This window comes from Megascapheus bottae, chromosome 16, assembly GCF_031878675.1.
Source record: "Megascapheus bottae isolate mThoBot1 chromosome 16, mThoBot2.hap1, whole genome shotgun sequence".
Lineage (NCBI taxonomy): Eukaryota > Metazoa > Chordata > Mammalia > Rodentia > Geomyidae > Megascapheus > Megascapheus bottae.
Genome location: NC_143524.1, coordinates 53674726 through 53687244, shown reverse-complemented (window position 1 = coordinate 53687244; position 12519 = coordinate 53674726). Strand labels below are relative to the sequence as shown.

The window sequence follows — 12519 nt, the reverse complement described above, 5'->3', positions numbered from 1 at the left end:
CCTCACCCCGGCCCCACCCGTGCTCCCGGCCTCCCTCCTCCGCCCTCGAGTCCCCAGCGCTCTGTCCGGGAGAGACATCGGCGCCCCCCTTCTCCTCAGTAGCCCCCCCGAGTCTGCCCGCGTTGGGGGCCGGAGGAGGTGCCGCCAGGGAGACCTGGCGCGCCGCGGTGCCCGCCCGTGAAGTGCCCTGAGGTATCTCCCAGCCTGGCATCCCCGACCCGCCAGGCTCCACGTCTTAGAGAAGCCAAATCCGAGTTACATAATTCCCAGAGCTGCCGATCCTCTTTGCCTGAGGAAACACTTCATCGCGTGGAGGGTGCAGGACATTCCAGGGCTCTTCTAGATAAGACGGGGGTGTGGGCAAGCGCAGAGAAATGCCTTTTTTACCAAAGGAAGGTGGGTAGTTTGTGGGGGGAGAGACTGGGAGAGAAAGGTGGATGCGGACACCAGACAGCTGCGCTCCCTCTGGGAAATCTCGGAGCGTTGGCCGAGCTTTTTGCTTTGCATGCCTAACTCTACTACAGCGACCCTGAAAGAACAAAACAAAACAAAACACACCTGGGCCAGGGTTGGTTTTTTGGCTCTTCAACAAGCTCAGTGTGTTTGCTCACCGGATAGGAAGCTGCTTGGATGAGAAGAGATGGCAATAATGTGACTGATTCCAGTGTGAAGAAATCTGCTTCGCCAATTCCTCCTGCATCAAGTGCCCATTGAGTAGCACTGTCCCTTTAATGTCTCCATGCCAAGGGATTGCTTTCCTTCTTTTCAATCCTCTTGGGTAATGCATGGGAGGATCAGAATCATAGGGACATTAAAGATCAAGCCTTGGGGGCTTGGACAGAGCAGAAGAAAATAGGAAAGTGACAGCAAGCTGGATCCTGTCTTATTGAGGGGGTGAGATGTGGAACTTCTAGTCCATCACACAGCAAGAGGCCTCTCAACCTGTATTCTACCCCCAGAAAACTGTTTAAATTCACGCACCTTTTTGAAGAGACCAGAGTCAATTTTTTAAAACTATTTTTTGAAGGGGAGTGGGAGGAGTTTAAATTTTTCTGTAGAACAAAGCTTTTAAATCATCAACCTTATTTGGATTTGATAAGGTATAAAGTAATGAGACAGCTGTCTAAATTTGGGTTGTGCCTTCATTGAGTTACTCTGAACTTGAAAAAAATGTTGCCGTCTGAAGAGTTTTAGTTTTGTTTTCTGTGGTTACAACTTTCTCACCTTTTATAAAAATTGAAAGTGAAGTTATTTTTTCTCCAAACTCTATGGCCATTGTAAAAAGTTTTGTTATGGAAAAATGCATCATTGTTTTCTTTATCTGAAATAGAAGACACAGCCTGAGTATCAGAACTGAACAGTGTGCAACAGTTACCTGGCCGTTGGTCTCAATCCAGCTGGATCAAGCAGAGACTTGAAATATTGAATCCTGTGGCAGTGGAAAGACCTAAGAATGCCAGTCAAGAAGAAAGGTGGGCTATGAGGTTCCTGTATAATGTATGATTTTCTTTGGGTTTGTTATTTGTAACTTAAATTGTATTCCTTTGGGGAGTGAAATAATTTTTCCCTGGGGTTGAGTTTTGTAATAATATCTTTTCATTAATGTTTTGCTACAGTAAAATGAAATATTTAATTGTAGATATTTGAGAGTTTATTAAGACAGCCTGCCTATATCACTACGTGTAGTAGGGGCAGATTCACTACTGTAGCTTTGGAATCTTCCTTAGCCTGTTTTCTTAGCTTGTTAAAATTTAACTGGTTTAAACTGGAAAAAAAGAAATTTGTACAATGAAACTTCTTCCTATGGATTTAATATTTATTAAGCTAATTACATGGTTATTAAAAACATCTAAGTATTTCTGTCTTCATCAGACAAAGCTTATCATTTGTATTTTAATTAAAGCTCATATTTGGGTTTATTTACTTAAGATTTGCATTAAATCTTTAGGAACAGAGCAACACTTGGGTAATTTCTGTTCTCTGAGATGCATGCATTATTCAATAACATGATTGGCAAGTTTTCCAAATGAGACACATGGTTATTTTTTCTCCCCCACATTAACTATTATCACTTGGAATTGATGAAAATCCACTATATATATGTGTATGTATATATGTATATATACATATGACTTTAGGGATTTAGTGTAGCTGAGATCTACTCAGATTTACTTTATTGGAAAGGAGTGTGATAAAATCAGATTTTGAAAATCTGATGCTGAACATGAGATTAATGATCGTTTCTGGAATCAAAATTTATAGCACCCTTGAACTCTACCATTCTGGATTAATATAGACTCAAATGTCCATCTAGTTATGTGAGTTGCTACACTATGAGAGTAAAGCCTAACTTGTAAGTGAAAAGCCTAACTTGTATGTAAAAATTGAACATGGATCCTTACACTTGTGGATTTAGAAGATGTATTGAGAAAAATTATAGTCACTGGGATGTTCTTATCCAAGTTGTACAGATGGACAATAATCTAGAAAAAATTAGAAACTTCTAGAAATGTATTTTTTTGCATAGTGAAATTTAAGTTTAGAATCCTTTCCTTCCTTCACGATTCCCAATAATAATATCAAGAGAAGTAAACTTGCTTTCAGATTTAGAATCATGCCTGTCCAGATCTGACGCAATTTATTGGAATAAGAATGAGTTCGGATTGTAGCTAATTAATGACATGGCTCCTTGATTTGTTTCATTATGTGTGGCTCTCATAATTTCTATCATATGTCTACATATTCCTTTTTGGATTACCTTGTTAACTTGAAATAATAAACACCTTTGGGGGTGGGCAGAGGAGGGGGAAAGAGTGAGAAAGGTAAACAGGAAAAGAGGGAAAAGAAGAGAGAGATATAAAGGTTGTGGGGAAGAAAGCACAGTTAATATGTATGTATGTATAACTAAAAATGAACTTAAAAAGAGAGTGAACTTAGGGGTTCTTAAACCAATTGACTACATTTCTTTGAAGTTATGTTTGAGAGAACTGATAGAAATTGCTGAAAAATTATTGAAACTTAATACTTCATGAAAAAATATCAAGAGAATGTCTCTTTCTTCCTCTTTCATTCTCCCTTCTCTTTCTTTCTTCTTAAAAAATGGGTTGACATATTAGATTAAAACATTAGAAGAAATCAGCAAATTCTACTTAGCAAAATGAGTATTTATTTGGACTACACTATTTTTTTTTTTGTCTTCTCATCCTGGGATCGAACCCAGGATGTTGCACTTGCTAGGCAAGCATTTTACCACTGAGCTACATCCCAGTCCCTTAGATTATACTATTGTGTAAACATTGTGTAGTTCATTTAATAATCTGTTCTATGGAAATAATATATTTTATTTTTAAATAAAATTGTTAGTATTAGGATATGTAAGTCAGGCCCAGAGAGACAAAGGTTGCACGTTTTCACTCATATGTAGAAGATAGAATTAGCTTACAAACTACTAAGTAAATACATTAGGTGGTATGCCATTGTATGAAAAGTATTAACTGAAATATAGTAGATTTGAGGGAGAACTCAAATGGCCTATTTCCTTGGAAAGACAAAGTCAAAATTCAACAAAATAAACACTAGGAAGTGGGTGATTGAAAGGAGTGGGGCGAGGTCAAGTGGAAAAGGGTAAATGAATGAAAAGAGAGGAGAATGTCAACAAAAATTCAGTGTATTTCCTATAAAATTAAGGAAAGTGAGGTAAGGGACAGGTTGGGTGTGATTGGTGACATTGATCAAAAAGTATTGCATTCATAAACTGCTTTAAGTGAAAACTCCTTTGCACAACTTCTAAAAGGTAATAAAAAGATATGAGTTTCTAAACTCATAACTAGCCAAATGTTGTTATATTGTGCATTGTATTTTTCAGTTGGTTAATCTTCACTGTTTCTTCAATATAAAAAGACAAATATTTTAGAGTCTCACCTAGAGTTATTGTTCAGGCTAGGACTGACTTTCATTTTTAATCCTTCTGTCTTTATTGTCACATGTGGTAGAAGAGGTACACTTAGTGTGATTTTAAGTAAAGATGATGTCCATGTAGCAAAGTATTTGTTGATTATTGAATATATTCTTATCAATATATGATATATTTATAAGACATAATTTCATTCAGTCTTTTTTGTGCTTTTTTTTTAACAAATATTGTTGCTCAAGTAGAGAGAACATATTTTTCATTGACAACATGTAGCCATGGTCAAGAGTGGGAATCAGAGTGAAATACCATTGAGCCCATTTCTAGGTACTATTTTTTTTTTTTTTTGGTTAGGGGGACTGGGTACTGGGATTTGAACTCACTGATTTTTTAGCTTGGATTGCTTGCTAGGCTGGTGGTGTAACACTTAAACCATGCCTCCAGACTGGCTTTTTTTGTGCATGTCATTTTGAAGAGGGAATATCTTGGGTTTTTCTGCATGGCTGACTGTAATGATTCGGTTCAAGGCTGTGCTTTACCCCTTGAGCCACAGCTCCACTTCCCATTTTCTAATGGTTAATTGGCTGGCTTTAAACCTTGATCCTTAGATCTCAGCCTCCTGAGTAGCTGGGATTACAGCCATGAACCACCATGCCTGGCTTAACCTATGATTCTTTTACCATTGCCTTCCACTAGGATTAGATTTGTACCACTACACCCCTGGTTTATTTATTGATATGTAATCATGCTAAGGCGTTTTTTTTTCTCCTTTTGCCTGGGCTGGCCTTGAGTTATGATTCTTCTACTTATACCTTTTGCTGGGAACTCTAGGTAAGTATGTGCTGTCATGCTTAGCCCCTGCATATTTATAATAGTAAAACAATACTGTTAGGTCTTTTATGGCCATCCTTGAAGTCATCCCTGTTTTGTAGACTCACTATCTTGTTTTTGTCTTTACTTTTGGTTGGCTGTGTATTTCATGAAAGTGTAATTTCTGTTACAATTTTATTATATTTTCCTCTCTGGAGAAGGGACATTAGAATTTTTATGCTTCCCCATTTTAAGTTTCTTCTTTGATTATTTGATTCTAACTGTTTGGGGGTTAACTTTTTTTTTATTTGTAGGATCTCACATTCACATTTGGTACTCATCATCTGTGCATATTCTTTCCATTTCTAGCTCCTCCTCCTCTTCCTCCTCCTTCTTTTGATATTGAGATTTAAACTCAGGGTGTCACACTTGCTAGGTAGGTGCTCTACCACTTGAATCATGCTCCTAGACCTTTCCTCTACTATTTCAGAATAGGATCTTGTCTATTTTATCTTGGCTGATCCAGAGCAAAATCCTCCAATTAACATTTCCTGTGTAGCTGGGATGACAGGTGTCTACTATCACATTCAATCACATTCAGCTTTTCCTTTCTTTTTTTTTGGTGTCAGTCCTGGGGTTTGAACTCATTGCCTGAGCACTGTCCTGGACCTTCTCAAGGCTAGAGCTCTGTCACTTGAGCCACAGCACCACTTCTGGCTTTTTTCTATGTATATGATACTGAGGAATTGAACCTGGGTCTTTGTGTGTGCCAGCCAAGCACTCTACCACTAGGCCACACTCTTGGCCCCCACATTTAGCTTTTTCTATTGAGGTTGGGATTTTGCAAATTTTTTCTCTTGGCTGGCCTCAAACCTTTCAATGTTAGCTTCCTGAATAACTAGGGATTGCAAGTATGAGCCACTTTGCCCAGCGTAAATTTAAATTGTGTTTTTGAATCCATAAAGGGGAAAATATGTTCTTGAATGTAGTCAGATATATACCAGTTCCAATTGTTTGCTTGCATTTTCTATATATTTTTCCTAATTTGTGGTAAACTACCATGTTTTCCATACCAGAGCTATATCTGGATTTTTTTAATTGTAATTAATAAAAGGGTTACATGATATTTGCCAGATAAAGGTGCATTAATTCACATATATTGATACCCTTTCACATGTCTTGGTACCCATTACCCTCCCCCCCCATTCCCCCCACCCGTCTTGGTTTTCCCCCCTTCCTTATCAAATTTCAAATAACCAAATACAAATAAATTCAATATATCAGATAACAAAGTGAGATACTGTAACAATATGAGATAACCAAGGGACAGCAAAGGAGATGAGAGACAACATAGTACATTAAGGACAACATATCTGGATTTTTTTTGTGTGTGTGTTTCATAAAACTTTTCAGCTTTTACTTTTATTTTTTCCATACAGCTAATGGAACTCAAAAGAGTTAATCTTTTTTGAAGGATCGGAAAAAGTCATTACTAAAGATTCATATTTTCTGTAATCTAAAGCAAAAGAAATAATTTACCAAATTATTTAAAGTTCCCTCAAAGAGTTATATAGATGTTGGTTGAAAGAGTTATTGGGAATAATAAATCACGAATTTGTCATTTTGGAAAAAACTTACCAAGGAGATATTTAGGGTATTCTGGACAGAGGAAAAGAAAGATTTTTGTGTTCAACTACTGATTAGAAGTAGGCTCGGAGTCAAACAGTATACATAAAGGTAAAATCTATTATTTTATTTTTACATGCAAGTTACAAGCTAAAGATGTGATATTATAAGTTGTGGCATGCTAGGTTTAGGGAAACTGCTCAAAATACTCCATTTAACAGAATATTTGATCTCTCCTTTAGGCCTATTACTGCTTACCTTTTGGGAGGAAATATAAAGATACTGTATTAAGGCAATCAGTTCAGTCATGTCTCTGTCAATAAGTAGATTTTTTACTATTACATAATGTTATATTTGGTAAACTTATAGGAACAATATTCAGTCTTATATTTCTGTTTTTGTGCTCTTATTTCTTACTATTTATTACCATGTCAGCTATTATAAAATATTATTTAATGTCAGATTGACATGCATAACATATTTTTTTAACCAAGGGGAGAAAATCTGTCCTTTAGCCCCGATTTGTGCTCAGGAATTTGTAGTGATCAAGACACGTGGGCTGTGTACCCTTATATAGGTTACTTCGTCAGCAAAGGATCATGAGTTTTACCCAGTTTCTTCTGTCCAGTCAGTCAGTCTGAATTCCAACCTAGTAAGCTTTCTGCATGGGTTCTTTTTTTCAAAAGTGTTTCAAAGTTATTTGGAGAATTATGGCAAAATTACTTCCATTATGAAATAGTTGCCCTAACACCCCATTTATTTTAGGCTTTAAGGTTAAGAGGAACAATGCATTATAAGGTAAAAAGATCCTTTGAAAACAAATACATTTTAGCATTCGAAGATTGTGGAAAAAGTTTTGTGTTCTGATTCTTGCTAGCTGCTCAGGCCTTAGCTATGTTAGAGTAAGGCACTAAGCCTTCTGTTGTGGTATAGAGTTATCATTTTAGAGTTATGACATCTTTATCATTGAATGTTTAGTAAGACTTGTGATGAGATTAATAGAGTCTGTTCTATTAAAAATTCCCTATAAGTAATAAGCAGGGTAAAATTCTTGCATGTATTTAGTGTAATAGTTTTACTTCTATGTATTCAATCACTTGTCCATCCCATTAGAATTTATTGAGTGTGTGCCATTCCAGACACATGTCCGTTGCATGGTTTATAGGGACAAATGATATTTTGACCATGGTGATCATTGTTTGCTTTTCTTTTGGGGGATATTGGAGAGCAAACTCATGGCTTCATGTTTTCACTCAGTTTGCTTGCTTAAAGCTAGTGCTGTATCAGTTAAGTCATATCTTCAGTCCAGCATTTTTGCTGGTTGCTTAGAGATGGAGTTTTATGCAGTTTTCTGCCTGGACTACCTTTGAGTCACAATTCTTTGGGTTTCAGCCTCCTGAAGAGGGAGGATTGTTGTTGCAATCCACTGGTGTTTGTCCTGGCTATTGTGATTCTCAAAATGTGTTAGGATGTGGAAGTGGATAATTTTACCTTTGTGTGGTGAAGAGAACATACTGTGTCAAGGAAAGACATGAAGAAGGCTCAAGCCCACCTGGAAAGATGCGATATTTAAGATGAGGTATAAATAATGCAGTCATGGTAAAATACTGTTTCAGATCATCTTTATTATTATTTTTGCTTCAAATTATATAGCACCACATCCTGTATCACCACCACCACCACCACCATGAATATCATGATGGATGATTATGAATATTGTTACAGTTGAGAAAATCTAGACTAGTAGGCAGACACCTAGCTATTAAAAGAAGGAACAAAATCAGGTAATCATTAAGCTGGGCATTTTATCTATAAATTTAAGAATGTGAAAAAACAACCCATTTATTTTCTAAAATTCCAATTTATTTTTGACCCTTAGCTACTGAAGAATGGATAAAGTAATTCTTCTAATTGTGTGTGTGTGTGTGTGTGTGTGTGTGTGTGTGTGTGTGTGTTTGCATGCACATGTGTATTGGGGCCTAAACTTGGACAGAATGGTGTCCCTTTGCTCAAGCCTATCCTTGAACCACAATCTCAGATCTCAGACTCCTGAGTAGCTCAAAATATAGGCCACTGTTGCCTAGCTTTTAAATCCCTTTTTTTTTTTTGTGGGTCATGGGGCTTGAATTCAGCCCAGGCACTGTCCCTTCAGCTCAAGATTACCGCCCTACTCTTGAGCCAAGCCACACTTCCCGTTTTCTAGAGGTTAATTGGAAATAAGAATCTTCGATCCTTTTGTGCCTGGGCTGGCTTTGAACCTTGATCTTCAGATCTCAGCCTCCTGAATAGCTAGGATTACAGGCATGAGTCACTACACTTTCCTTTTTTAAAGACAGTTTATAATCTTTTGGCTCTTTGCCATATGTTATTTTCCTCATGATATACATATATATATATGTATATATATACACATATATGAACTCTTTTTCAAAGCTAGTAATAGAATTATGACCAGAAGTTTGTCCAGTGGTCTTTTCACTGTGATATCTGATGTTCTTTGAAAAGGTGGATGGGCATCATAGTTTAGTGGAAGTGAGCCTAGTGTTAGAATCCAGTTTTTTTCTGTCAGCTGGGAAAAGTTAACAGACTGAGCTTTAAATTCCTTACCTTAAGGTAGGTGCAGTGGCTCACGCCAGTAATCTTAGCTACTCAGGAGGCTGAGATCTGAGGATCACAGTTCAAAGTCAGTCTAGACACTAAGGTCCATGAGACTCTTATCTCTTTTAACCACCAAAAAGTGAAAGTAGCACTGTGGCTCAAGGGGTAGGGTGTTATCCTTGAGCCTGAAGAGCTCAGGGACAACGCTCAGTCCCACCACCAACAAAAAAATCCTTACCTTAAAGTGAAACTGTACTAATATGCTTGTGAGGATTATTGTGAACATCAAATCAAAATAGCTCATATAAATGGTAGACCCTAGAAAAGTGCCAGACAAATGCTGGTCATCAGAAGAGTTCTGAGGAAACAAATTATGGTCAGAAATGGCAGTGACACTTCTGGTCACACATAGAAAACATCTTACTGTGCTTAAACAACAAAAACAAAAACAGAGAGTAGTAGTATGATTTTTCTTCAACAGATGAAGTAATTTGTAAAACATCTCTCACATATACCAAATGACTGCAATCTCTAAATTCTGCTTTAAGTCCAGTCAGCCAAATTCTCCACCACTTAACATTTTCAGGTTTTATTTAGCTTTATTTTTAGATGTTTTACAATTACAGCAATTCATATTCCAGCAGATAGTTAGATAAAAGTTTTATTTATCCATTTTATATCTTCATCCTTTCTATTTTACTAATTAACCTTGAATTTCTCCCATTTTACTCTTGGACAGATCTACAGAATACTTGAAATCCTGGCATATATAAATGTAACATTTTATACTGGTACTACTAATAATATTCTGGCCAATGGTTATTTATTAACTGCATTTTCTAAGAACTGTAGAAAAAGAGCTCAGTGATCCTTTTCTAGTAAACTCAGTTGATGTGGTAAAATAGTTTGGTGTCACATAGATCAGAATTTAACCCTGGTTTCATCCTTACTGTGTAGTGTGGGGCAATGTATAGTGTGTGTGTGTGTGTGTGTGTGTGTGTGTGTGTGTGTGTGTGTGTATGCTAGGACTGGAGCTTGAACTCAGGACCTCCCACTTTTCCTTAGAGTTTTTTGCTCAAGGCTGACGCTATACCACTTGAGCCATATCTCCACTTCTTGCTTTGTTGTTGTTGTTGTTGTTGTTGTTGTTGTTATTGGTTGTGGCACTTGAACTCTGGGCCTGGGTACTGTCCTTGAGCTCTTCAGCTCAAGGTTACCACCCTACGCTTTGAGCCACAGCACCACTTCCAGTTTTCTGGTGGTTAGTTGGAGACAAATGTCTCACAGACTTTAGTGCCAGGGCTGGCTTTGAACTGTGATCCTTTGATCTCAGCTTCCTGAGTAGTTAGGATTACAGGTGTGAGCCATTGCTCCTGATTTTTTTACTGGTTAATTTGAAATGAGTCCCTGGGATTTGTCTCTTCAGGCTGGCTTTGATCCTCAAATCTTAGTATCACAAGTATCTAGGTACATTTCTTTTTTAATATTGTCATCCCTTTCTTGCTCTTTTCTAATTTTGGTTTGGAACCTATGTGCTAGAGAGGCTTGGTTGCCAGTGTTAGAACCTTTAGGATATGGGGCTAGTGCCAGAAGAGTCATGGGAGGGCCTGGTCCTTTATTCTGTCTTCTTCTTCTTCTTTTTTTTTCCCTGGACATGAAGTGAACATGTTTTCCCCGTCAAAGTGCTGCTGACACGAAAAGCAACAGGGCCAAGTGTTCATGGGCTGAAACCTCTGAAACCACATGCCAAATTTAACAAATATCTGAATCGTTCCTCTTTTAAGATTTTAGGAGATATTTTTCTATAATTAAAAGTAATTTTTCTAAATCTAGAAACTGGTTATGCTCTCCTTCATAATGATCTTCCATAGTTGTCGTTCCTCCTTGGATGTAAGGCTGAAACTTGCTTTGTATGCCATCTATCTACTTCTCTGATCTTATGACGACTGGTATCTTGTCATAGCATTTATTATACACTAGTTCAATATTTTACTTTGTTAAACTATTTTCTGTACTTTTATCTTCAAACTGAAATCTCTGAAGAGTTGCCTCTCTCATTTAATACTGAGTTCTCTGTCCGATATTCAATAAATAAAAATTCATTCATTAGTTAATGAATAAAAGAACTTGTCAGACTTCCAACTGCAGGATCATTTTTAGGTATTATAAATATAATTTTTTCAATAAACATGTAAAACTAGTGATTTAACATTTAACCTCAGATCTAAAATTTGGTTATGAAATTTACATGTGATCAAGGCTTTTTTGAAAGAAACATGCTACTCTATTTTGAGTGATCCGAGTGTTGTTATGGAGAGAATACTACACTTGGAATTGAAAGTATTTAGGATTAAACTTGAAATCTATTGTTTAGTAACTCTGTGAACTTGGATTTATGAATTTCAGTTTCATGTGAAGTAAGAGTTACAACTCAGTGGTGGAAATCAGGTAACATAATGCTGGTAAAATGTCTCCCTAAACTATAAAGATATTAAATATACTTACACAAAGAAATTTTATTATAAATACTTTGCTTTCCAAAGTTTATTTGCATATTAAATTTACTTTTTTCTTCTATTATACTTCGATCTTTTACTAATAATACCACTCTATGATTTACAATTCTTCCCTTTTTAAAGCTATGGAAAATGTTATTACGTGTAATTCGTAGTTTTAAAAGTTCATTTGTTAGCACTATACAAATTTAAGTACCTGTCCCAATTATTTATAACTTCTGGCAATGCTATTCTTAAACCAACTACAGTAGAGTTGAACCTTAATCAACAGGACACATGATTGCCTACAATTATGTAACATTCACTATATCCTTTGGTTGCATATTTCAGGGTGAAATTTCTATTTTAACATCCCCTCACCCTTCCCAGTGCCTGCCCTTGGGTAACCCAAATTTAGTTTTTTTCTTTTTTTCTCTCCCTAGTGGGCTCAGAAACAATATGAATGATATTCTGTTTAAAAATATATAAAAAAGGGGCCGGGAGTTTGGCCTAGTGGTTAAAGTGCTTGTCTAGCATGCATGAAGACCCGGGTTCGATTCCTCGGTACCACATACATAGAAAAAAGCCAGAAGTGGTGCTGAGGCTCAAGTGGTAGAGCTCTAGCCCTGAGAAAGTCCAAGGGCAGTGCTCAGGCCCTGAGCTCAAGCCCAGGACTGGCAAAAAAAAAAAAATATATATATATGTATATAAAATTTGAGGCCGTCTTATCTTTAATTCGGGTGGAAAAGTTTGCACTTATACCTGTCTCGTTGAACCAGTTAGAATATAAATACTGACTTGCTTGAATAATTTTCTTAACTTTCTATTCTATTCAATTTATGATTTATATGATAGATCCTTTCTATTGGGCTTCTTTGCTCATTTATGATAGCTGTATAGTTTTAAGTTTTCATTACCCTCAGGCTTAAACATTCATTAACCAGAAATAAGAATGTAAACAAATGGAATTGAAGGCATAATGGAATTGACACCAGATGATAGTTACTGTCAATAATCAAAAGAAACATAAGATAGCAGAAACAATTATATCACTAGATGCTACTGAGAAACTCAAGTTCT

The 12519-nt window shown here is 36.7% G+C and overlaps 1 protein-coding gene across 4 annotated transcripts in view; it reads left to right on the top strand.

The window, feature by feature from the left end:
• Positions 1-12519, top strand: part of Dlg2 (discs large MAGUK scaffold protein 2) — a 1918473-nt gene that overhangs the window by 315 nt on the left and 1905639 nt on the right. For 3 of the 4 annotated variants that reach the window (XM_090348525.1, XM_090348524.1, XM_090348517.1), the window contains exon 1: positions 72-1472. In XM_090348525.1, coding sequence (XP_090204651.1) covers positions 1454-1472 — 19 coding nt within the window. In that variant the 5' untranslated portion in view covers positions 72-1453. Of the gene's footprint in view, positions 1-71; positions 1473-12519 lie in introns of those variants that run through there. The other variant, XM_090348516.1, reaches the window with a different exon arrangement.